This window comes from Triticum aestivum, chromosome 5A (genome assembly GCF_018294505.1).
Source record: "Triticum aestivum cultivar Chinese Spring chromosome 5A, IWGSC CS RefSeq v2.1, whole genome shotgun sequence".
Classification (NCBI taxonomy): domain Eukaryota; kingdom Viridiplantae; phylum Streptophyta; class Magnoliopsida; order Poales; family Poaceae; genus Triticum; species Triticum aestivum.
In genome coordinates, this window is record NC_057806.1 from 339,313,037 (window position 1) to 339,336,053 (window position 23,017).

At 44.6% G+C, this 23,017-nt stretch overlaps 1 protein-coding gene across 1 annotated transcript; it reads right to left on the minus strand.

Annotated features, from left to right (window-relative positions):
* Nucleotides 1-9,492: 9,492 nt before the first annotated feature.
* On the minus strand, nucleotides 9,493-13,349 carry LOC123103272 (peptidyl-prolyl cis-trans isomerase FKBP43). Its single transcript, XM_044524802.1, has 10 exons — nucleotides 13,137-13,349; nucleotides 12,957-13,030; nucleotides 12,250-12,485; nucleotides 11,984-12,162; nucleotides 10,880-11,219; nucleotides 10,593-10,791; nucleotides 10,268-10,352; nucleotides 10,142-10,183; nucleotides 10,007-10,055; nucleotides 9,493-9,901 (listed from the first exon to the last, which is right to left on the minus strand). Exons 1-10 carry the CDS (start codon nucleotides 13,147-13,149, stop codon nucleotides 9,820-9,822), a joined length of 1,299 nt encoding a protein of 432 aa, XP_044380737.1. The 5' UTR covers nucleotides 13,150-13,349; the 3' UTR covers nucleotides 9,493-9,819.
* Between the last annotated feature and the right edge of the window lie 9,668 nt (nucleotides 13,350-23,017).

Genomic DNA, 23,017 nt, shown 5'->3' on the forward strand with positions numbered 1-23,017 from the left:
CACCAGGGGCTGGCTCCCTGCCCCACGCAGCCCATGTGGCCCCCCGGGAGGGGTGGCCCCTCCCGGTGGACCCTCGGAACCCTTCCGGTGGCCCCTGTGCAATACCGGTATGACCCCGAAACTTCCCGGTGTCCGTTTGACAACTTCCCATATATAAATCTTTACCTCCGGACCCTTCCGGATCTCCTCGTGACGTCCAGGATCCCATCCGGGACTCCGAACAACATTCGGTAGTCACATACTAGTCTTCCTAATAACCCTAGCGTCACCGAACCTTAAGTGTGTAGACCCTACGGGTTCGGGAGACATGCAGACATGACCGAGACGCTCTCAGTCAATAACCAACAGCATTATGATGATGCATTACCGAGTGGGCCCAGAGATACCTCTCCGTCATACGGAGTGACAAATCCCAGTCTCGATTCGTGCCAACCCAACAGACACTTTCGGAGATACCCGTAGTGTACCTTTATAGTCACCCAGTTATGTTGTGACGTTTGGCACACCCAGAGCATTACTACGGTATCCGGGAGTTGCACAATCTCATGGTCTAAGGAAATGATACTTGACATTCGGAAAAGCTATAGCAAACGAACTACACGATCTTTTGAGCTATGCTTAGGATTGGGTCTTGTCCATCACATCATTCTCCTAATGATGTGATCCCGTTATCAATGACATCCAATGTCCATAGTCAGGAAACCATGACTATCTTTTGATCAACGAGCTAGTCAACTAGAGGCTCACTAGGGACGTGCTGTGGTCTATGTATTCACACATGTATTATGATTTCCGGATAACACAATTATAGCATGAACAATAGACAATTATCATGAACAAGGAAATATAATAATAACTATTTTATTATTGCCTCTAGGGCATATTTCCAACATATGACGCATAAGCTCCACCCGCGGGGAAGACCCATGGTAGCCACGTATCGGTCAAGGCTTTATGTGAAGCTAGATTCGCAGAAAACTTACAGTTCAAGGCCCAGTCCACTGTTCAAGTTGCTTACTAGTGTAGCATAGAGTTCTAGGTGGAAGTTCAACTTAACAGTCTCTACTGCAGTACCGGTATATAAAACAGTGTTTTGGAACCAAAGGAAAATTTATGTGTGCCTCTGGGATCTGGTGGGGGATTGCTGGAATTTAGTCTATTTTGGGCAGCCCAATAACTATTTCAGAAATTCCTAATAAATCCTAGAGGCCCACTTAGCCCATTTGTGCAAAGCAAGGGATACTACTAAAGTTTAGTCCCACATTGCTAGTTTAGTGGAAGTTGGACCTCTTTATAAGGGAGGTTCTTTCCCCACTTGTATGAGCATGAGAACAAGAGGGACATCCATGCGCGCTCCTCCTCCGCCCGCCTCGCCATGCCACGCCTCGTCACGACGCGCCGCGGGTCGCGGGAATGAGCCGAGCCGATGTCTAAATTTTTGCCACGCACTACGGGTATACGAAATGTCAATCGGGAGCTGGAAAGTTTTTGGTGTAGTGGATATTGAATACGAACGCTGCACCCTTCGGCTGCTGTCTGTTTGTTTCATCTCCCGCGTTCCCTTCAGCTCCTGACGCAGCCTCTCGCCTCCTTCTCTTGCGCCTATAAAAGGGAGGTCGCTCCTCTCAGAGAGACGCACCAGAACCTCTTCCTCCTCTCGCCACAAGTTCCTGAGCACTTCGCTACTGCTACGATCTTCCCCATCCCGGCTTGCGGCGTGCACCGCAGGTCGGGGCAGTAGGCCTCCGAAACCGCACCTTTTGAGTCATGTACGGGAGAAGGGTGATAAGGTTTTTGGGGAGCGCTCAGCGCGACTACTGGCTGCTTCATCACGGACGATCTGGTCGCCGACGACTACTTCCCCGACGACGACTTCTTCCCTGACGTCCACGATCTCCTCGACGACATGACAGGCGAGGACACCGACCCCAAGTCCAGCACTTCCACTGCTGCTGTCCCGTACGTGTTCTTGCTCTTTCTGTTAGATGTCATGACACAGTTCTTTGCTCTACTTTCCGTCCTACATGTGTTAGGTTCTACTTCATATATGCAACTTCATCTAGTGTCTGTTCTAGATGTGTTTAGTTCAAGTTCATATATGCAGATGCTCTTTACCTTCTCTCTGTCCGAACGCATGACTTGTTTTATCTCTACTATATTAGTCATGCTTTATCTAGTATTTTTGTTAATAAAATCATTCGGTAAATTGCTCATATTTCCAACAGTGGACACCTCAACCCAGCCATGTCCTTCCCCAACCTGGTCATGGGCACCCATGGAGGTAACATGGAAGGCTGGAAGCAACAGGGATTGGTGACGCTCGGGATGGAAGCTCAGAGGTGGATAGCCTTATGGTTGGCGGCGGCGACGGCGAGTGACGACGGTGTTGTCAGCAACGACGACAACGTTTATGTATCATAATTTTCATTGCAAAAAAATTCTGCAACATCGTTTGGGTTGCATTTCTTCCACAGAAACACCCTTGTTATAGAAACATGAATACGGTATTTTTCTGCAACATCATTTATGTTGCAAGTTGCAAAAGTTCATTCCACCACAACGCCCATGTTGCACGAAATTGAAGACTTTTTTTCGCAACATCATCTATGTTGCAAAAGTTCATTCCACAACAACACCCATGTTGCACAAAAGTGAAGACAAAATAAATCTGCAACAACACCTATGTTGCAAAAGGGTTGTGCAACATGTCCTCTGTTGCAATGTGAGGACGGGACAGGGCCGCTAGATGACACCAGATCTAACGGCTGTCAAGGCGGCGGATGTTCTAAAAAGATCCGCCGGCGGACGCATAGCTTGCCCTTATTTTTTCCGTGAAAAGTATAAGTCGAGGGTGTTTTCCTGTGCAATGGACAGAGTTGATTCCTGCGAAGCGAATGTGCTTACAGGAAAATATTCGTGTCCAAGTTGGGCCCATAGAATTTCTGTGGGATCCCTGTGCACCAAGTGCCCTTAATTTGTGCTAAAAAGGGGTGTGCTACATGCGAGCCATCATGCAGTACAACGGCATCTTCCGCCATTGCAACAGAACTGGTGTTGCAGAAATCTTTGCAACACGGGTCTTGTTGCAGAAAACTTTTGCAACAAAGGTCTTATTGTAGAAAACTTTTGCAACAAAGGTCTTGTTGCGTTTTTTACCATAAGTTTCTATAACCGCATCTGTGTGGCAGAAACACCATCGTTGTCTATGCAACATTACGCATGTTGCAAAAGCATCACCAGTTGGCCACGGCAGAGGGCATGGACGGGGGAGCATATAGCACGTCGACGGTGCATGGAGGTGTTTGTTGCATCGCCACATACTACGGGGAAAACCCTTGAGCCGGGCTCTCGGATCGGATGATGAAGATGCTTCTAGCTTTGCTTGGCATCATTTTTCTCTGGGAGCATCATTTGGGGTTGGACTCGGTCAGAAGTACTCGGTGCTCGTGGAGGTGGTCCGTGGTGGCTTGCATGGCATCTCCATGGGAGCAGCAGAAGCACCCTCCATATGCAAGCTGCGTCAGGCGAGTTATGTTCGCCAACCTCGCGGCATTGACGCATCATATGTTTTCTCTATGGGAAATAGCTTTCTTCTTCATTGTCGTCGAGCTTTGTGAATATGCTTGTGCCAACCTAGATTGATACAACGGTTTTTAGTGTGCACTCTGGTAGTGGCGAAGACACTCGAGTGCCTGACCAGATGTGTTGTGCGTGTTGGCCTTTTGGCATGTTGTATGTTTTGTGGTGCTTTAGGTCTAGTCTTTTTTTAGAGAAGACCTTCGTGGCTAGCTTTATCGATTGTTAAGCAACATTATACGTCCACAAGTTTTGAGTATAGCCAACTAGGGGGATCATCGTCCCAAGTACAAGAGAATTTGTAGTGTTTTAGGTCTATTCTAGTTAGACGTTGTTTAAGTTTTTGTCCAATTTCCTCGATAAGTCTATCAACCATTTTTCAGTGCTTATTTTTTGGCACCCACCTTATGTTGTGCATATTCCTTCTTTAAGGGTGTACTTATATTACCTTTCTTATCAACGGATTTGGCAGCTCTGATGCTAACATTAAATCATCGGATGGGACTGACACCTATGTCGTTGTTCCTACATTCTCTATGTATTCCTGTGTTTTGACACCTTGTCTCCTTTCCTTTTCCCTCATTTCTTCTCAATCATTTGGTTTTCCTCCCTTGAACTGTTAGGAATTTAGGATAGCGTTCCATTTTTGTGCCCGGCACCGACATCATTGATGTTTTTTTGACAATCGATACCATGGTATATTTATAGTAGCGAATTGTACATGGTAGATACATGAGCTGACTACAGCGATTACAAAATAAAGTCTAAACGAACCAAGCATATCTTCGAAATCTCCAGACTCTTTCTTCTTTCATGACATAATCTTATATTTCTCTGAAGACAACATAGAAAAATAATAAAGGTATCAAACCATAGATATGTAAGTACCAACGAGGGTTCTTCCACAGTTTTAGTTTGAGCCGCAATACCAAGGTTATGATGCACACACGCAGCCATTTAAGAAATCAACCAACATCGGCAAAAGTACCAAGTACCAACATCTGTATTCCAGGAACAAAAAACCAAACAGCCAGGTCGAGTCACCGGGAGCCAAGAGTATGAATCATCGTTATCAAGAATGTAGCAGCCGGGACAAATATTGCGTAGACAATCCTCCTTGCAGTGACCAAGAGAAAAAAGAAATCCAAAATTGATCTGGCGAAGCAAGATATGAAGGTCCATACCTTAATCTCTACTCCTAATGTCTGAGTACGTAAGTCGTTCATTCGTTTCGTTCGTTCACCCTTCCATCGATCTCCTCCCACCAGGCGATATCTCCCCCCATCGATTTTTTTCCTCCCTCCGAAAACCAAGACCGGTTTTAATTCATGCATCACGAGAACCAAACCAACCCTTCCATCCCCTTCCATATAAAACACCAATCCTTCCATCCTTCCCTTCCATATACGACGCTAATCAAATCATCATCATCGTCATCCGTAGGTCGTTTCCTTCATTCGTTAGCTCCTCACCTCGATAGATCCCACCGATTTTGTTTATCCCAATCGATTCCTTTCGCTCCCCACCTTCCGGTTTTACGTGACTTGCCTAAATCTATCGATTCCTTCCCCTCCTCACCGATTTTTTCTGCCGAGAAACAAAATCAGCATACAATCCCTCGTATTCCTGTAAGGTAAGTTTCTCCAGAAAAATCAGGACAAGATACGATTTGATTACGTGATGCACTAGGTAAAAGGAGCGCTGCCTCCGACCAGACTACACTGCCCCTCATCAGTACCTAGCAACCCTAATCTCAACCCATGCTTCTAGCCAGTCCCGATTTCCATCCTATCATTTTGTTGCGGCTTTCTCATGGTACTTTCGTTGATGGTGGGCGCGCAACAAGACCTCGTCGCCGGTGGCCAGACGGACTCCTCGTCTACGGCGGCGGCAAGACAAAACCTCGTCGCCTGTGGCCGGACGGACTCTTTATCTATGGCGGTCGCGCGACGGAACCTTGTCGTCGGCAGCCGCGCGGCCACTCGGCAAAGATGCATCGATCGAGCTGCTCGATCTGTGGCGCTGCACTACCTCACGTCATCGAACTGCCGTCCAGTACGGTTATTCCGGTGTCGGCTCACGTGATATGTCCGTCGAGGACTCTTCCGATCATGATGATTGTGAGATGAATACCAAGACGTGATATGCCCATGTTGCAGGCCTTCCGATCACTAGCTCACGTCGTGCATAGTCCAGTGGTAGGTGGATTGATCGACTCCAGACTCCGATATGCTAGGTGTTCGTTTTAGACTTTTGCTATGCCAATGTCTGACGATAGTATTAGTTCTACAACACAGGCAATTGGAGTTAGCACTTAGCAATGAGCTCATGTGTGTTCGCCAAAATTACTAGATGCATCTTGACTGCCCCCGCCGATGAGGTCTTTGAGGAGTCCACCCTGCCGGACGCCAGGGACAAGGTCTCGCCCATGAGGTTTTTCGGTGCAGCCACCATCTACAAGCAGGACGACAAAGCCATCTTATATGTATATTATGCCTCTTGGATATAGTTTTTTGTGTCCTAAATTTGTTGAACCACCCAGTATTTTATGCCTCTTGGAGAATCCTGTCTCAACCTTTGAGTTTGCAGGTTTTATTGCAATCAAGAAAATTGACTTATGGTCACAAGCATGAAGAGTTTAACCTGTTAATAAACTCATATATATGTTTGTATGAATTTTCGAAACATTCATTTTCTTAAAACACACAGGGTTTTTGATGACTGAGAAAGAGTCAGTTATGTCAACACCATGAGCTATTACCACTGAAAAGAATCGTGCTATAGAGTGGCATGTTTTCAGAAATGATGTAAAAAACAGAGCTTAACTGATTATTGGGTTTGAACTTTAGATATTTTTTAGGCGCGCATAAATATAATATGACATTGATGGTAGAAGTTATGTGAATATGATTTTTTTATAAGAAGTTTGATTCTAATGATTTTGCAGGAGCTTGATTGGTGATAATTGTTTTAATGGAAATTATGTGCTGATTATTGCTTGCGATGATGCATATTGCTATGATGGCTAATCAGAGTGATCTTTCATATTGCAACCTGGCAAAAATATAGCTCTGGGATATTGTATGATAAAAATTAGTGAGCTTAACTAAAGAATTTTGCAACTGAAAAAAAATTAGAAGTCATGAGAAGGTTGAGATGTCATTCAGTTGCATCACGTGGTGAGATCGAAGGAGATTTTTGCGAGTGTTATTTTTTTATATCACACGAATTGGTGGGTAAATGAAATATATATGTCAACACTGGTTCTATAATCCCTTTTTATGATTCTCTTTCGTTTCTTTTATTAAAGATTTTATTATTATTATGTGTACATATTTTAATAGGATGTCAAACATCCGAGAGTTTATCTATATTGTGTATTGCACCAGATCTCCAAGAAATTGTGACATGTGTGCAGAACAAAGATGCTTCAATTTTATCATATGCAATATGTTATACCTATTATTGATCCTTCCTTGACAATTTTTTGGAGGTATAATATAGTTTCCTATTACTGATTTGACGGTGCGGAGCAGTGGCAGCGGTAACATCTGTTGGCCGATTTGGAGGGGAGCAGAATAATGGTGAGCAGCATAGTGTGGACTGGTTCAATGTTAGACAATAGAATCGCCCCAACATTGGCCAGACCGACTGGTTTGAGATCCTTCCATGCCTCCCTAACTATCTTGAAAAGAAGTCCTAGAGGTTTAGAAGAACACTAGAGATTTTATTTTTCAGGTTTTCAATGCTAATACACGTTTCTAAGTTATATAGTGCAAGCAGTTGAGTTGGCTTGAACTTTCATATACAGTACAACTGAAGGTCCTTCTCGAGCGTGTGCATCTTGATGTAACATCATGTAGTTTGTGATGCTGAATCAGTGTTTAGTAGGACCAACTTAGTGCATATGTATTTTGTGTGTACTGACGTGATGCAAATATATTCATGTGTAACGCCAGACAAGGTACAAAGGTAATGTAGATTCAGTGTAATGATTTGATTTTCAAAAAATATTGTGTGTCCTTAGAAAATTTAATGTTCACAAAGTTTGTAATGACAAGTAATGTATGTAAGTGTACTTTATCATACGAATGTTGGTTACCATATGATATTTTCCCCATTATCAATTACTCGAGGATGTGACTGAGTACAATACATGATGGTGACTTGGTCAAAATTCATTACATCTTTTTCTGTCATCAACGACCAAAAATATTACAATTACAGTTATCTCCTTAAAATTCAAAATGGGTGTGTTGGTGGGACAGGGATCCCTACTGCAGCGGCCCTCATGTCAGTGGCCCAACTACATCTTGCAATACATCAGGGGAGATGCTTCCATGGTGGTGGTGGGGGGGGGGATTCTGAGCCTGCTGTGGCATTGATAGATTGAGAGCCGAAGATGGAAGAAGAAGAAAAGTAACGATTTAACGATAAAAAGTTGACAATGCTATTGACGTGCATACAATACTAAACATATATGGTTAACCACAATTGTTGTCAAACTATTAGAATATATTATCTATGCCCCCTTTACAATGCACGGGCAATTTCCTCATTAGGGTGAGGCTTAGGGGTGGGCATAGCTGGCAGGAGCGACTCTAAAACTTAATCGGTGATGATGCATGGGGTGCGGGGGGGGGGGGGGGTATCCGCCGGGGTGAGGCTTAGATGGATGTGTGGGCCGACAGCCAGCATGGTGGAGGAGGTCGAGGGGAGGGTGGGGTGGCGCTATCCGCCGACCCAGGGGGTGCGTGTGGGGGTGGAGGCAGGAGTTTAGGCCTGGGTAGACCATGGTTGAGGAGGAGGAACCGTCGCGAAACAAGAGGAAGAATGTGTGACGGTGCATGGGGTACCGGGGAGGGGGTTATCCGCCGGGGTGAGGCTTAGATGGATGTGTGGGCCGACAGCCAGCATGGTGGAGGAGGTCGAGGGGAGGGTGGGGTGGCGATATCCGCCGACCCAGGGGGTGCGTGTGGGGGTGGAGGCAGGAGTTTAGGCCTGGGTAGACCATGGTTGAGGAGGAGGAACCGTCGCGAAACAAGAGGAAGAATGTGTGACGGTGCATGGGGGGTACGGGGGGGGGGGGGGGGTCGGAGTTGTTCATCGGGCTAAGGCTTAGATGGATGGGTGGGGCGGCAGCCAGCATGGTCCTGGAGGAGGTCGAGGGGAGGGTGGGGCGGCAATATCCACCGGCCGTGGGGGTGGGGGAGGAGGCAGGAGTTTAGGTCTGGGACTCTGGGTAGGGCATGGTTGAGGAGGAGGAACGTCATGGAACAAGAGAAGAAGGTGCGGGAGGAAGAAGATGAACAGATGACGGCGTGCTCCTAACCGTTGGATATTGATTTGATAGACAAAGATAAAAGTGACAGGTGCGAAGAGATTTTCAGGTACCTGACATATAGGTGCCCCGGCTGATTTATTTTCAATCATTTGCCCGTAGCAACGCACGGGCATTTAACTAGTAGATAAAATTAATCTTCCAACACTACCATTGACACCAGGAAGGAGATCTCCTCATTGAACGAAAGGGCCGACGATTACTTATTGTAGACGATGCCATCTCCATCTCCAATGAAGAAGAATACAGCTACCAAAACCCTAAACCTATCTAGTGAAAACATGACTATTATCGAGAACTCCACTCGTAGATCGGGTTCCCCACCCCTCCCGACGCCGACGAGGCCGGCCAGAGGAGGGGGGAACCGATCTATGGTGGAGGTGGCGGCGGCTAGGTTTACAGGAAGACCTCTCGAGCGAGGGAATGAAACGAGAGCCACCGACGGCACTGCTCAGGCTCCCTGGGAGAAGAAACGCACCGTGCCGGAGAACTGGTAAAAGTCCAGGGCACATAGCTGGCCGGAGCAAACAATCGGTTTCCACCCACTGACATACTGATGACAGAATTGACAGGAATGTTGCATCGACAGGAACCAGATGGAATTCTCACATTCGACAGAATTGCACGGAAACATCCCACAAACTGACCAGGGTGCTAGTCTCCACCAGACCTTAAACTCACTGACCACCGTCTCGTCCAGTTCAGTACACAGGATATATAAAGCATCTCTTTTTGCTAACTCGAATGCTCATCAAATTCTTAATACTCTTCGCCCACACAACAGTTCTGCGGAACAAAACACATAGCCTATGCGGAACAAACCACACAATCTCCATCTGTAGCTCGACAAAAATCCATGCTCCGGCCTTCGGCGTAAAACAGGAACGAGAAGCTTGCGCGTTTCACCGGACTTTCACCAACTCCACTTCATAGATGATTGTTGAATCTTTGGGCAATTCTACGACCAATTTACCACCATTGTCGCTGAAGAATAAATGTGGTCCAAAAGCAGAGCAAAGGTGTCATTTATAGAGTATATATACATATAATAGGAAGATGGAAAGTGTAAACAAATGCACAATGCCTTACCACAGGGATGGGGGAATGGTTAGCCTCCTCTTCTCTCCAACGCACATACCTGCGGTGAATAGCATAAACTGTAAACCATGGTCGAAGAAATGACTCAAAGCATATACAAAACAGCGAGCTCCAAGGTAGTTTTACCAGTAATACCGAGGTTCCATCCACGCATCACTTTCTCAGAACCTGCAGTAAGCACAACATGCATTCTGAATGACAAACCCAAGCATGGTATGGTAAGATAAGCCGAAGGCGTTTGTCAAAATTTACCAAGCTTAAACTTGTAGGGCTTTTCCTCGCCATTAGAATGAACAGTTTTTCCATCCTGCAGCTTGCCAACATAATTGATATAAACCTGCACAAGTAAAGTGGACATGTTTACATTTCTTCTTTCGGGCCAGTGTGTTTCAGGCATGTAAATTTTCAAGTACTGAATGCATACTAAGTCAGCATTCATCGTTGTTTCTTCTTTTCAGTTCTTATCTCTAATCATGGCCAGAGCCCTAGCCAAGCACACCGATATGAAATGTGCGATTCCTTTCATGAACTACAAGCATACTATATGGAGAGCTCAGAAAACAAAGCTTGCGGATACCTTGTTGCCCTCTGAAGCCACTTTGGCATCTTGGTTTCCTGCTGACAGATCTTCTATGACCAGCCCATCTTCCAATGTTCTTATGTTGTTTGAATGCTTTCCATCTTCTGCCTCTAGAGTTTTCTTCTTTTTCTTGGATTTCTTTTTTATTTCAGCTTCCTGTTTTGGAACCGATGATCCATTGATCTCTGTTACATCCCTGCTCAGGTCACACAACAAGGTACGGATTAGTGTTCACCAAACACAATCGAAACATATATGCAACTAAACAGGAAGCAGAGATATACATTGGAGATGCAGGATCCTCATTGATGGCATCACTTTTTCTTTTCTTATCACTTTTACTCCGTTTTTTGGCTTCATCATTCGACGTAACATTTCCAGGTTTGTTTTCCTCTGAAACTTTACCATTAGTTTTCTTAGCCAAGGAAACAGGCGTAGGCAAGTTTTCTTCACTCTGGGCCAAAAAGTCCTCATCTTCACTGGCACTATCAAATATTGAGCCACGTTTGCGCCTGGCAGCAGGCTTTGATGGAGAATCAGCAATCTTGTCAGCGGAGCTGTCAACTTGTTGCTTCTTCTTTAAGCGCCGCTGTCTTTTAACCTTACGAGCATGCTTTTCAGAATCTATGTAACAAATATTAGAATGTGTTAGCAATCACTGCGATCGAAATTTAAGGAGATACGAATTAGACAGCAGTAGCAGCATCCAATGGCAATGTGTGAACATAAATACAGGCGATGCGTACAGAATAAAAAATAGCAATAATCTAGCTGTAGGGAGACTTGTTACAAAATAGTTAAATAGACATGCTAATTGAATCTATACCTCTATAAGAAGAGCGAGTTGAGTGTATCCAACAAATCTCACTGGTTCAATTTAGCGTTAAACACATTTAGCACCCTCCACTAATTAATGGCATGCCTAATATCAACGTTAACATTAACCAAGTAATTATATCATACCTAATATTAACATGCAATTTATATCTTGACTAATATTAATATACAACACAATTAATATACTTCCTAATATTAACGTGCAATGCACGTGCAAAATTACTAATTTCTGCAAAAGAAAGAGAGAAGGGATCGAACAATCATGCGGACCTTATGTCATCTCCACTATAGTGTAATGGTGGCAATGTGTCGTGCAAAACAAATAAATAATTGGGAACCAAATCAAAAGTAGAAAACAAATTACTCACAAGTCCCATTCGTTCTAGTTCTTAGTCATGAACAACAAATGTGCTATGATCAAAGTCCAGACTTCAGAAACATCATTACGTATCATTTAAAGGGTATCCTACTATCCTAGAAGAATATGGAAAACAAGCATATGTGTATAAAAGAAATGCCAAGTAATTCATTGCCCGATAATTCAATTTTACCTTGCTTGCGGTGATCGGGGGTTGAGCATACATCACCATCATCCATAGAATCAGAAACATCACTGTCCTCGGGTACTTCATTGTCACCATCATCAATGAAGTCAGATTCATAACTGTCCTCACTCCCTTCATAGTCTTGGTCTGTATCAGACTCTCCAACATCCTCTCCATAAGATTCTCTAGTTACAAGGTCAGGAGTAAACTCAAGTCTGAAACACTACAGAAAAGTGAAACAAGTGGCACGATGAAACTTTCAAAAAGGATACGAGTCTTCATCCCCTGCATTGCCCCTACTGCCTGGCCGGAGGTAATATCCTGAGAGATGCACAGAACTCTGGCCAAGTACTGAAAACAGAACCTCGTCGACCTCCTCCAACTCAATCTCGAGATGGCACATCTCAGCCAATTTAGGATTCAAACTACAAAGTATGATGGGTTTCTTGTTGCCCACAATGCATTGCACCACTGTCCTTGTAGCAGCATCGCAGCTGCCCAATGTGGCCTGAAAACCATCATAAAAATTAATATCATGCCCGCAAATACCTGTTGGAAGGACAGCGGAGCAAACAATCCAGTAGGTCTAAGCAATGCTCAAATTAAGATAGGCTCAAACGACTTTATGCTCCCCCCCTTCTTCACCCACTAAGACAGGATACACTCATGGCATGGCAGCGTACCATAGTGGTAGGCAAACAAATTTCCAAACTTGCACAGATGCAATCTAATGGAGTATCAGATCATATGCGAAGATAGCTTTAGGAACCAGCATTTTCATATTTCAGAAAGGAACGTCATGCATCCATAATTAGATTAGAATGAAAAAGAATTGTGAGGTACTAATCGAATTCGAACCACAACCCTATTTTAATAACCCTGTGATCTTGATACTGTCAAACAAAACATGAACCTGATACTGTCGAACAAAACATGACCTTAAGTTTTTTTTTTAAAAAAAAAGAGGAGTGCGGGCAACCTGGCAAATGCGGAGACGGCCATGGGAAGGGTTGTAGCTGTGGGTGTACGGCTTCCCGGGCTTCACCTCCACGCCTGCACAAATCATATCATAGCAGATGTTTCGTGATTATTACCAAGAACAATACGCAAACGGCCCCAGAAAAGGTATTGGTATGGGGAAGGGAGAGGCGTGGCTTACCCCAGAACGCCATGGGGAGGGATTGATAGAATCAGGAGGGAGGCGGCCCGGCAACACGACGATGGATAGCACGGCCGCCGTCTGCGGAGCGGCGCAGGGACGGGGCGTGGTCGGGGATGGTGGCGAGCGGCGGCGGTGCCTCCTTCTCTGGCGGCTTAAAAAGGGGAGGAGGGACTCGCTTTGGGTTACCGCCCGGCGCTCCAGCAATTACGGGCTGTAGTTCGGGGCCTTTTCAGCTCCTGTGGGCCGGCCTACTTCACGTGCACAAATGATGATTCGGAAAGCCCTAAAAAGAATGATGATTCAGAAATTTGCCTAAAAAAATTACGATTCGGAAATACTCCGATCCAAGACAAGTGTCGTGATTTTATTTCAAAGTAGTAACTTGAATTTATTTTTTCCAATTGTTTTACCCTCTACGTTAGGGTTTTAGTACTCCGGCGGCGATCTTGATCCTCGGTGAGAGTTCAACGTTATATCTACCATCTTCTCGCCCATGCTGCCTCTAGGCGGTGGTCCGGGCAGTGTGGTCTCGTAAGCGTCGAGGCGGAACCCTAGTCATGGCTGAAACCAGTAGTTCATCGGTGACGGCCGGATCTTGGGAGGATGACAATCTAAAGATGTTAAAGCACTTAGACCTCAGGGACAATGAACTTCGACAATGTCATGGTGGGGGAGAAAGATGTTAAGTGGTGCGGATCTAAGGCCATTGGGAGTAAGTCCTTCCCTGTCCTATATGGTTCAATTTAGGATTCTATAGGGCTCGATTTGGGTGTCAGTTTAGGGGTTGGGTCAGATTGGGGGGGGGGGGGGGGGTCATTTTGCGGTATTGGGTTGGGCAATGATCTTCATTGTTGCGCGGCCCATGTATTAGGGTGATTGTTGGTAGGAGGGTTGGTTCTACACATTATAGTTCCAATCCTTGTACCAGCTCTCCCCTTCGACAAGATCGTCACCATTGATATGCATATTGCTATGATCCTATACAACTCAGTGCACATCACCATTGACATGCTCATTGCTATGATCCTACACATCACCATTCACATGCACACTGCTATGATCCTACACAACTCAATGCACGTCACATGCATTCACATGTGGTATTGTGTCGTGCCTATGTTCTTCATTGCAGTGTTGTGCCGGTAAGTTGGTCCTTGGCAAAGCTGGTGATGCTAGCTGCTCGAAGGATGCAGAAGAAGGCAACGACTCCAAGAGGCAGAGGTGGAGGCTAACGAAGGTTGGTCACTTCCATGAGGAAAGTAACTCGAACCCACTTCTGCACAGTGCTCTTAGCACCTGTGTTGGATTTACTTCTCATCATCAATGCCTTTTTGTTAGCACCTGGGCACCATCCTACAATATAGCGTTTTGGACATGAACAATGGCTGCAACTAGCAGTTCAGGCTTCGAGATGTCAACTATAGGGTTACCATGGATGAAGGGTGGTCAGGCTTTGCCATTGCTCACCACCTGCAGATCGTTTACTTCTTGACTTTCAAGGTCCTGAGCCAGGGTGCTTTCAGAGTCACCGTCTTTGAACGTTCTTATGTAGAGGTAGTCATCAAGTGTGGTGAGCACAAGCCAACCTTTTCCATGGTTGATGAGTGAAGACTTTATAATCTTGGTCCGTTAGCCTTGTGGTTTTAATGTTGATGTTTCTACAATAATGTTTATGTGCTACTTCAACTTCAGTAATGCATATGCTTTCTTTAGCAACGTGGTTTAATCTTTTTTTGTATTTTTGCTTTTGTGCCAATATGATTGTGTGTTATTAACCTCACCACTCGAAGAAGGGGTTACCACACCTACGTCAACACGTAACTAAACAGCGGCATGTTGCATCTACGGAGCACATACATGCAACCAACATTGTGTTTGTGTTTCTGCTCTCCTACATCTTGGGGCTTTATGGGACCAAACAACGTGCGGAACATGACCCAGAGGTTGTATCACCCCTAACCAGGCTCCACTGGCCCATTTTCGTGTAAAAGGTGTCGAAATCCATGCGGAGAACCAAACACACTCTTAATTATTACATGTCATAGTTGTTTGAATATGTATACAATTGTGAAGTAGAGAAGAAAAAGGCATAGTTGTGTATACAATTGTGGAGTAGAGAAGAAAAAGAGCAAATTACAAGCATCCAATGTTCTCAAGGAAAAACATAACCATTTTGCTACCTAAAACCTTCTTTCCTCACATCTAAAACTGCTTTTAGGTAATGATGTCTACTACACAACCTTCTTCTTGTAGACGTTATTGGGCCTCCAAGTGCAGAGGTTTGTAGGACAGTAGCAAATTTCCCTCAAGTGGATGACCTAAGGTTTATCAATCCATAGGAGGTGTAGGATGAAGATGGTCTCTCTCAAGCAACCCTGCAGCCAAATAACAAAGAGTCTCTTGTGTATCCAACACACCTAATACAATGGTAAATTGTATAGGTGCACTAGTTCGGCGAAGAGATGGTGATACAAGTAGTATATGGATGATAGATAAAGGTTTTTGTAATCTGAAAATATAAAAACAGTAAGGTAACTAATGATAAAAGTGACTACAAACGGTATTGCAATGCTAGGAAACAAGGCCTAGGGTTCATACTTTAACTAGTGCAAGTTCTCTCAACAATAATAACATAATTGGATCATATAACTATCCCTCAACATGCAACAAAGAGTCACTCCAAAGTCACTAATAGCGGAGAGCAAACGAAGAGATTATGGTAGGGTACGAAACCACCTCAAAGTTATTCTTTCCAATCAATCCGTTGGGCTATTCCTATAGGTGTCACAAACAACCCTAGAGTTCGTACTAGAATAACACCTTAAGACACAAATCAACCAAAACTCTAATGTCACCTAGATACTCCAATGTCACCTCAAGTATCCGTGGGTATGATTATACGATATGCATCACACAATCTCAGATTCATCTATTCAACCAACACATAGAACCTCAAAGAGTGCCCCAAAGTTCCTACCGGAGAATCACGACGAAAACGTGCGCCAACACCTATGCATAGGTTCATGGGCGGAACCCGCAAGTTGATCACCAAAACATACATCAAGTGAATCACGTGATAACCCATTGTCACCACAGATACGCACGGCAAGACATACATCAAGTGTTCTCAAATCTTTTAAGACTCAATCCGATAAGATAACTTCAAAGGGGAAACTCAATCCATTACAAGAGAGTAGAGGGGGAGAAACATCATAAGATCCAACTATAGTAGCAAAGCTCATGATACATCAAGATCGTGCCAAATCAAGAACACGAGAGACAGAGATCAAACACATAGCTACTGGTACATACCCTCAGCCCCGAGGGAGAACTACTCTCTCCTCGTCATGGAGAGCACCGGGATGATGAAGATGGCCACCGGAGAAGGATTGCCCCCTCCGGCAGGGTGCCGGAACGGGTCTAAATTAGCTTTCGGTGGCTACGGAGGCTTCTGGTGGCGGAACTCCCGATCTATTGTGCTCCCCGATCGTTTTAGGGTATATGGGTATATATAAGAGGAAGAAGTACGTCAGGGGAGCCACGAGGGTGGAGGGCGCGCCCAGGGGGGTGGGCGCGCCCCCCTGCCTCGTGGCTTCCTTGTTGATCCCCCGACATGCACTCCAAGTCTCCTGTATTGCTTTCTTTCTAAAAATAAGTTTCGTGAAGTTTCAGGTCAATTGGACTCCGTTTGATTTTCCTTTTCTGCGATACTCTAAAACAAGGAAAAAACAGAAACTGGCACTGGGCTCTGGGTTAATAGGTTAGTCCCAAAAATCATATAAAATAGCACATAAATGCATATAAGTGTTGGAAATATGCCCTAGAGGCAATAATAAATTGATTATTATTATATTTCCTTGTTCATGATAATCGTTTATTATCCATGCTAGAATTGTATTGATAGGAAACTCAGATACATGTGTGGATACATAGACAACACCATGTCCCTAGTAAGCCTCTAGTTGACTAGCTCGTTAATCAATAGATGGTTACGGTTTCCTAACCATGGACATTGGATGTCGTTGATAACGGGATCACATCATTAGGAGAATGATGTGATGGACAAGACCCAATCCTAAGCCTAGCACAAGATCATGTAGTTCGTATGCTAAAGCTTTTCTAATGTCAAGTATCATTTCCTTAGACCATGAGATTGTGCAACTCCCGGATACCGTAGGAGTGCTTTGGGTGTGCCAAACGTCACAACGTAACTGGGTGGCTATAAAGGTACACTACGGGTATCTCTGAAAGTGTCTGTTGGGTTGGCACAAATCGAGATTGGGATTTTGTCACTCCGTGTAAACGGAGAGGTATCTCTGGGCCCACTCGGTAGGACATCATCATAATGTGCACAATGTGACCAAGGGGTTGATCATGGGATGATGTGTTACGGAACGAGTAAAGAGACTTGCCGGTAACGAGATTGAACAAGGTATCGGTATACCGACGATCGAATCTCGGGCAAGTACCATACCGCTAGACAAAGGGAATTGTATACGGGATTGATTGAGTCCTTGACATCGTGGTTCATCCGATGAGATCATCGTGGAACATGTGGGAGCCAACATGGGTATCCAGATCCCGCTGTTGGTTATTGACCGGAGAACATCTCGGTCATGACTACATGTCTCCCGAACCCGTAGGGTCTACACACTTAAGGTTCGATGACGCTAGGGTTATAAAGGAAGCTTGTATGTGGTTACCGAATGTTATTCGGAGTCCCGGATGAGATCCCGGACGTCACGAGGAGTTCCGGAATGGTCCGGAGGTAAAGATTTATATATAGGAAGTCCTGTTTCGGCCATCGGGGCAAGTTTCGGGGTCATCGGTATTGTACCGGGACCACCGAAAGGGTCCCGGGGGCCCACCGGGTGGGGCCACCTGCCCCGGGGGGCCACATGGGCTGTAGGGGGTGCGCCTTGGCCTACATGGGCCAAGGGCACCAGCCCCTGGAGGCCCATGCGCCAAGATATAGGAAAAAGGGGAGAGTCCTAAAGGGGGAAGGCACCTGCGAGGTGCCTTGGGGAGGATGGACTCCTCCCCCCCTCTTAGCCGCACCCCTTCCTTGGAGGAAGGGGCAAGGCTGCGCCTCCCCCCTCTCCCCTGCCCCTATATATAGTGGAGGGGAGGGAGGGCATCCATACCTGAGCCCTTGGCGCCTCCCTCCCTCCCGTGACACCTCCTCCTCTCTCGTAGGTGCTTGGCGAAGCCCTGCAGGATTGCCACGCTCCTCCATCACCACCACGCCGTTGTGCTGCTGCTGGATGGATTCTTCTTCAACCTCTCCCTCTCTCCTTGCTGGATTAAGGCGTGGGAGACATCGTCGAGCTGTACGTGTGTTGAACGCGGAGGTGCCGTCCGTTCGGCACTAGGATCATCGGTGATCTGAATCACGACGAGTACGACTCCATCAACCCCGTTCACTTGAACGCTTCCGCTTAGTGATCTACAAGGGTATGTAGATGCACTCTCCTTCTACTCGTAGCTGGTTTCTCCATAGATAGATCTTGGTGACACGTAGGAAAATTTTGAATTTCTGCTACGTTCCCCAACAGTGGCATCATGAGCTAGGTCTATTGCGTAGATTCTTTGCACGAGTAGAACACAAAGTAGTTGTGGGCGTCGATATTGTTCAATATGCTTGCCGTTACTAGTCTTATCTTGATTCGGCGGCATCGTGGGATGAAGCGGCCCGGACCAACCTTACACGTACGCTTACGTGAGACCGGTTCCACCGACAAACATGCACTAGTTGCATAAGGTGGCTGGCGGGTGTCTGTCTCTCCCACTTTAGTCGGATCGGATTCGATGAAAAGGGTCCTTATGAAGGGTAAATAGCAATTGGCATATCACGTTGTGGTTCATGCGTAGGTAAGAAACGTTCTTGCTAGAAACCCATAGCAGCCACGTAAAACATGCAAACAACAATTAGAGGACGTCTAACTTGTTTTTGCAGGGTATGCTATGTGATGTGATATGTCCAAAAAGGATGTGATGAATGATATATGTGATGTATGAGATTGATCATGTTCTTGTAATAGGAATCACGACTTGCATGTCGATGAGTTTGACAACCGGCAGGAGCCATAGGAGTTGTCTTTATTTATTTGTGACCTGCGTGTCAACTTAAACGTCATGTAATTACTTTACTTTATTGCTAACCGTTAGCCATAGTAGTAGAAGTAATAGTTGGCGAGGCAACTTCATGAAGACACGATGATGGAGATCATGATGATGGAGATCATGGTGTCATGCCGGTGACGATGATGATCATGGAGCCCCGAAGATGGAGATCAAAAGGAGCAAAGTGATGATGGCCATATCATGTCACTATTTGATTGCATGTGATGTTTATCATGTTTATACATCTTATTTGCTTAGAACGACGGTAGTAAATAAGATGATCCCTTACAACAATTTCAAGAAGTGTTCTCCCCTAACTGTGCACCGTTGCGACAGTTCGCTGTTTCAAAACACCACGTGATGATCGGGTGTTTTATTCAGACGTTCACATACAACGGGTGTTGACGAGCCTAGCATGTACAGACATGGCCTCGGAACACATGCAAACACTTAGGTTGACTTGACGAGCCTAGCATGTACAGACATGGCCTCGGAACACGGAGACCGAAAGGTCGAACATGAGTCGTATAGAAGATACGATCAACATGAAGATGTTCACCGATGATGACTAGTCCGTCTCACGTGATGATCGGACACGTCCTAGTTTGACTCGGATCATGTAATCACTTAGATGACTAGAGGGATGTCTATCTGAGTGGGAGTTCATAAGATGAACTTAATTATCCTGAACATAGTCAAAAGGTTTTTGCAAATTATGTCGTAGCTCACGCTATAGTTCTACTGTTTAGATATGTTCCTAGAGAAAAATTAGTTGAAAGTTGATAGTAGCAATTATGCGGACTAGGTCCGTAAACTGAGGATTGTCCTCATTGCTTCATAGAAGGCTTATGTCCTTAATGCACCGCTCAGTGTGCTGAACCTCGAACGTTGTCTGTGGTTGTTGCGAACATCTGACATACACGTTTTGATAACTACGTGATAGTTCAGTTAAATGGTTTAGAGTTGAGGCACCAAAGACGTTTTTTGAAACGTCGCGAAACATATGAGATGTTTTGAGGGCTGAAATTGGGATTTCAGGCTCGTGCCCATGTCAAGAGGTATAAGACCTCCGATGACTTTCTTAACCTGTAAACTAAGGAGAAAAGCTCAATTGTTGAGCTTGTGCTCAGATTGTCTGAGTACAACAATCACTTGAATCGAGTGGGAGTTGATCTTCCAAATGAGATAGTGATGTTTCTCCAAAGTCATTGCCACCAAGCTGCTAGAGCTTCGTGATGAACTATAACATATCAGGGATAGATATGATGATCCTTGAGGTATTCGCGATGTTTGACACCGCGAAAGTAGAAATCAAGAAGGAGCATCAATTGTTGATGGTTGGTGAAACCACTAGTTTCAAGAAGGGCAAGGGCAAGAAGGGATACTTCATGAAACGGCAAATCAGCTGCTGCTCTAGTGAAGAAACCCAAGGTAAAACCCAAACCCGAGACTAAGTGCTTCTGTAATAAGGGGAACAACCACTAGAGCAGAATTACCCTAGATACTTGGTAGATAAGAAGGCTGGCAAGGTCGATAGAAGTATATTGGATATACATTGTGTTAATGTGTACTTTGCTAGTACTCCTAGTAGCAGCAGGGTATTAGATACCGGTTCGGTTGCTAAGTGTTAATAACTCGAAACAAAAGGCTACGGAATAAACGGAGACTAGCTAAAGGTGAGCTAACGATATGTGTTGGAAGTTTTTCCAAGCTTGATATGATCAAGCATCGCACGCTCCCTCTACCAAAGAGATTGGTGTTAAACCTAAATAATTGTTATTTGGTGTTTGCGTTGAGCATAGACATGATTGGATTACGTCTATCGCAATACGGTTATTCATTTAAGGAGAATAATGGTTACTCTGTTTATTTGAATAATACCTTCAATGGTCTTACACCTAAAATGAATGGTTTATTAAATCTCGATCGTAGTGATACACATGTTCATGCCAAAAGATAGTAATGATAGTACCACCTACTTGTGGCACTGCCACGTAAGTCATATCGGTATAAAACGCATGAAGAAGCTCCATATTGATGGATCTTTGGGCTCACTCGTTTTTGAAAAGTTTGAGACATGCGAACCATGTCTATTGGTGTATATGCATGAAGAAACTCCATGCAAATGGACCGTTTTGACTCACTTGATTTTGAATCACTTGGGACATGCAAATCATACCACATGTGCAAGATGACTGAAAAGCCTCGTTTTCAGTAAGATGGAACAAGATAGCAACTTGTTGGAAGTAACACATTTTGATGTGTACAGTCCAATGAGTGCTGAGGCATGCAGTGAATATCGTTATGTTCTTACTTCACAGATGATTCGAGTAGATGTTGAGTATATTTACTTGATGAATCACGAGTCTGAATTATTGAAAGGTTCAAGTAATTTCAGTGTGAAGTTGAAAGATCGTCGTGACAAGAGGATAAAAGATCTATGATATGATCATAGAGATGAATATCTGAATCACGAGTTTGGCACAGAATTAAGACATTGTGGAAATTGTTTCACAACTGATACAGCCTGGAACACTATAGTGTGATGGTGTGTCCAAACGTCATAGTTGCACCCTATTGGATATGGTGCATACCATGATGTCTCTTATCGAGTTACCACTATCGTTCATGGGTTAGGCATTAGAGACAACCACATTCACTTTAAATAGGGCACCACATAATTTCGTTGAGACGACACCGTATGAACTATGGTTTGGAGAAACCTAAGTTGCCGTTTCTTGAAAGTTTGGGGCTGCGACGCTTATGTGAAAAGGTTTCAGGTTGATAAGCTCGAACCCAAAGCAGATAAAATGCATCTTCATAGGACACCCAAAAACAGTTGGGTATACCTCCTAATTCAGATCCGAAAGCAATATGAATTGTTTCTAGAATCGGGTCCTTTCTCGAGGAAAGGTTTCTCTCGAAAAGTTGAGTGGGAGGATGGTGGATACTTGATGAGGTTATTGAACCGTCACTTCAACAAGTGTGTAGCAGGGCACAGGAAGTTGTTCCTGTGGCACGTACACCAACTGAAGTGGAAGCTTATGATAGTGATCATGAAACTTCGGATCGAGTCACTACCAAACCTCGTGGGATGACAAGGATGCGTACTACTTCAGAGTGGTACGTAATCCTGTCTTGGAAGTCATGTTGCTAGACAACAATGAACCTACGAGCTATGGAGAAGCGATGGTGGGCCCGGATTCCGATAAATGGCTCAAGGCCATAAAACCCGAGAGAGGATCCATGTATGAAAACAAAGTGTAGACTTTGGAAGAACTACTTGATGGTCGTAAGGCTGTTAGGTACATATGGTTTTTGAAAGGAAGACAGACAATGATGGTAAGTGTCACCATTGAGAAAGCTCGACTTGTCGTTAAGATGTTTTTCGACAAGTTCAAGGAGTTGACTACGATGAGACTTTCTCACTCGTAGCGATGCTAAGAGTCTGTTGGAATTATATTAGCAATTACTGCATTATTTATGAAATCTTGCAGATAGGATGTCAAAACATTGTTTCCTCGACGATTCTTGAGGAAAGGTTGTATGTGATACAACCGGAAGGTTTTGTCTATCCTGAAATATGCTAATAAGTATGCAAAGCTCCAGCAATCCTTCTGAGGACTGGAGTGAGCATCTCGGAGTTGGATTGTATGCTTTGATGATGATCAAAGATTTTGGGTGTATACAAAGTTTATGAGAAACTTGTATTTCCAAAGAAGTGAGTGGGAGCACTATAGAATTTCTGATGAGTG

Bases quoted from the DNA above. Each gene is read 5' to 3' on its own strand.
- LOC123103272 (XM_044524802.1), bottom strand. The intron at 10,792-10,879 runs GTATATCTCTGC...TGACCTGAGCAG, and splicing joins GAGGATCCTGCATCTCCAAT to GGATGTAACAGAGATCAATG. The intron at 10,056-10,141 runs GTAAAACTACCT...TATTCACCGCAG, and splicing joins ATGGAACCTCGGTATTACTG to GTATGTGCGTTGGAGAGAAG.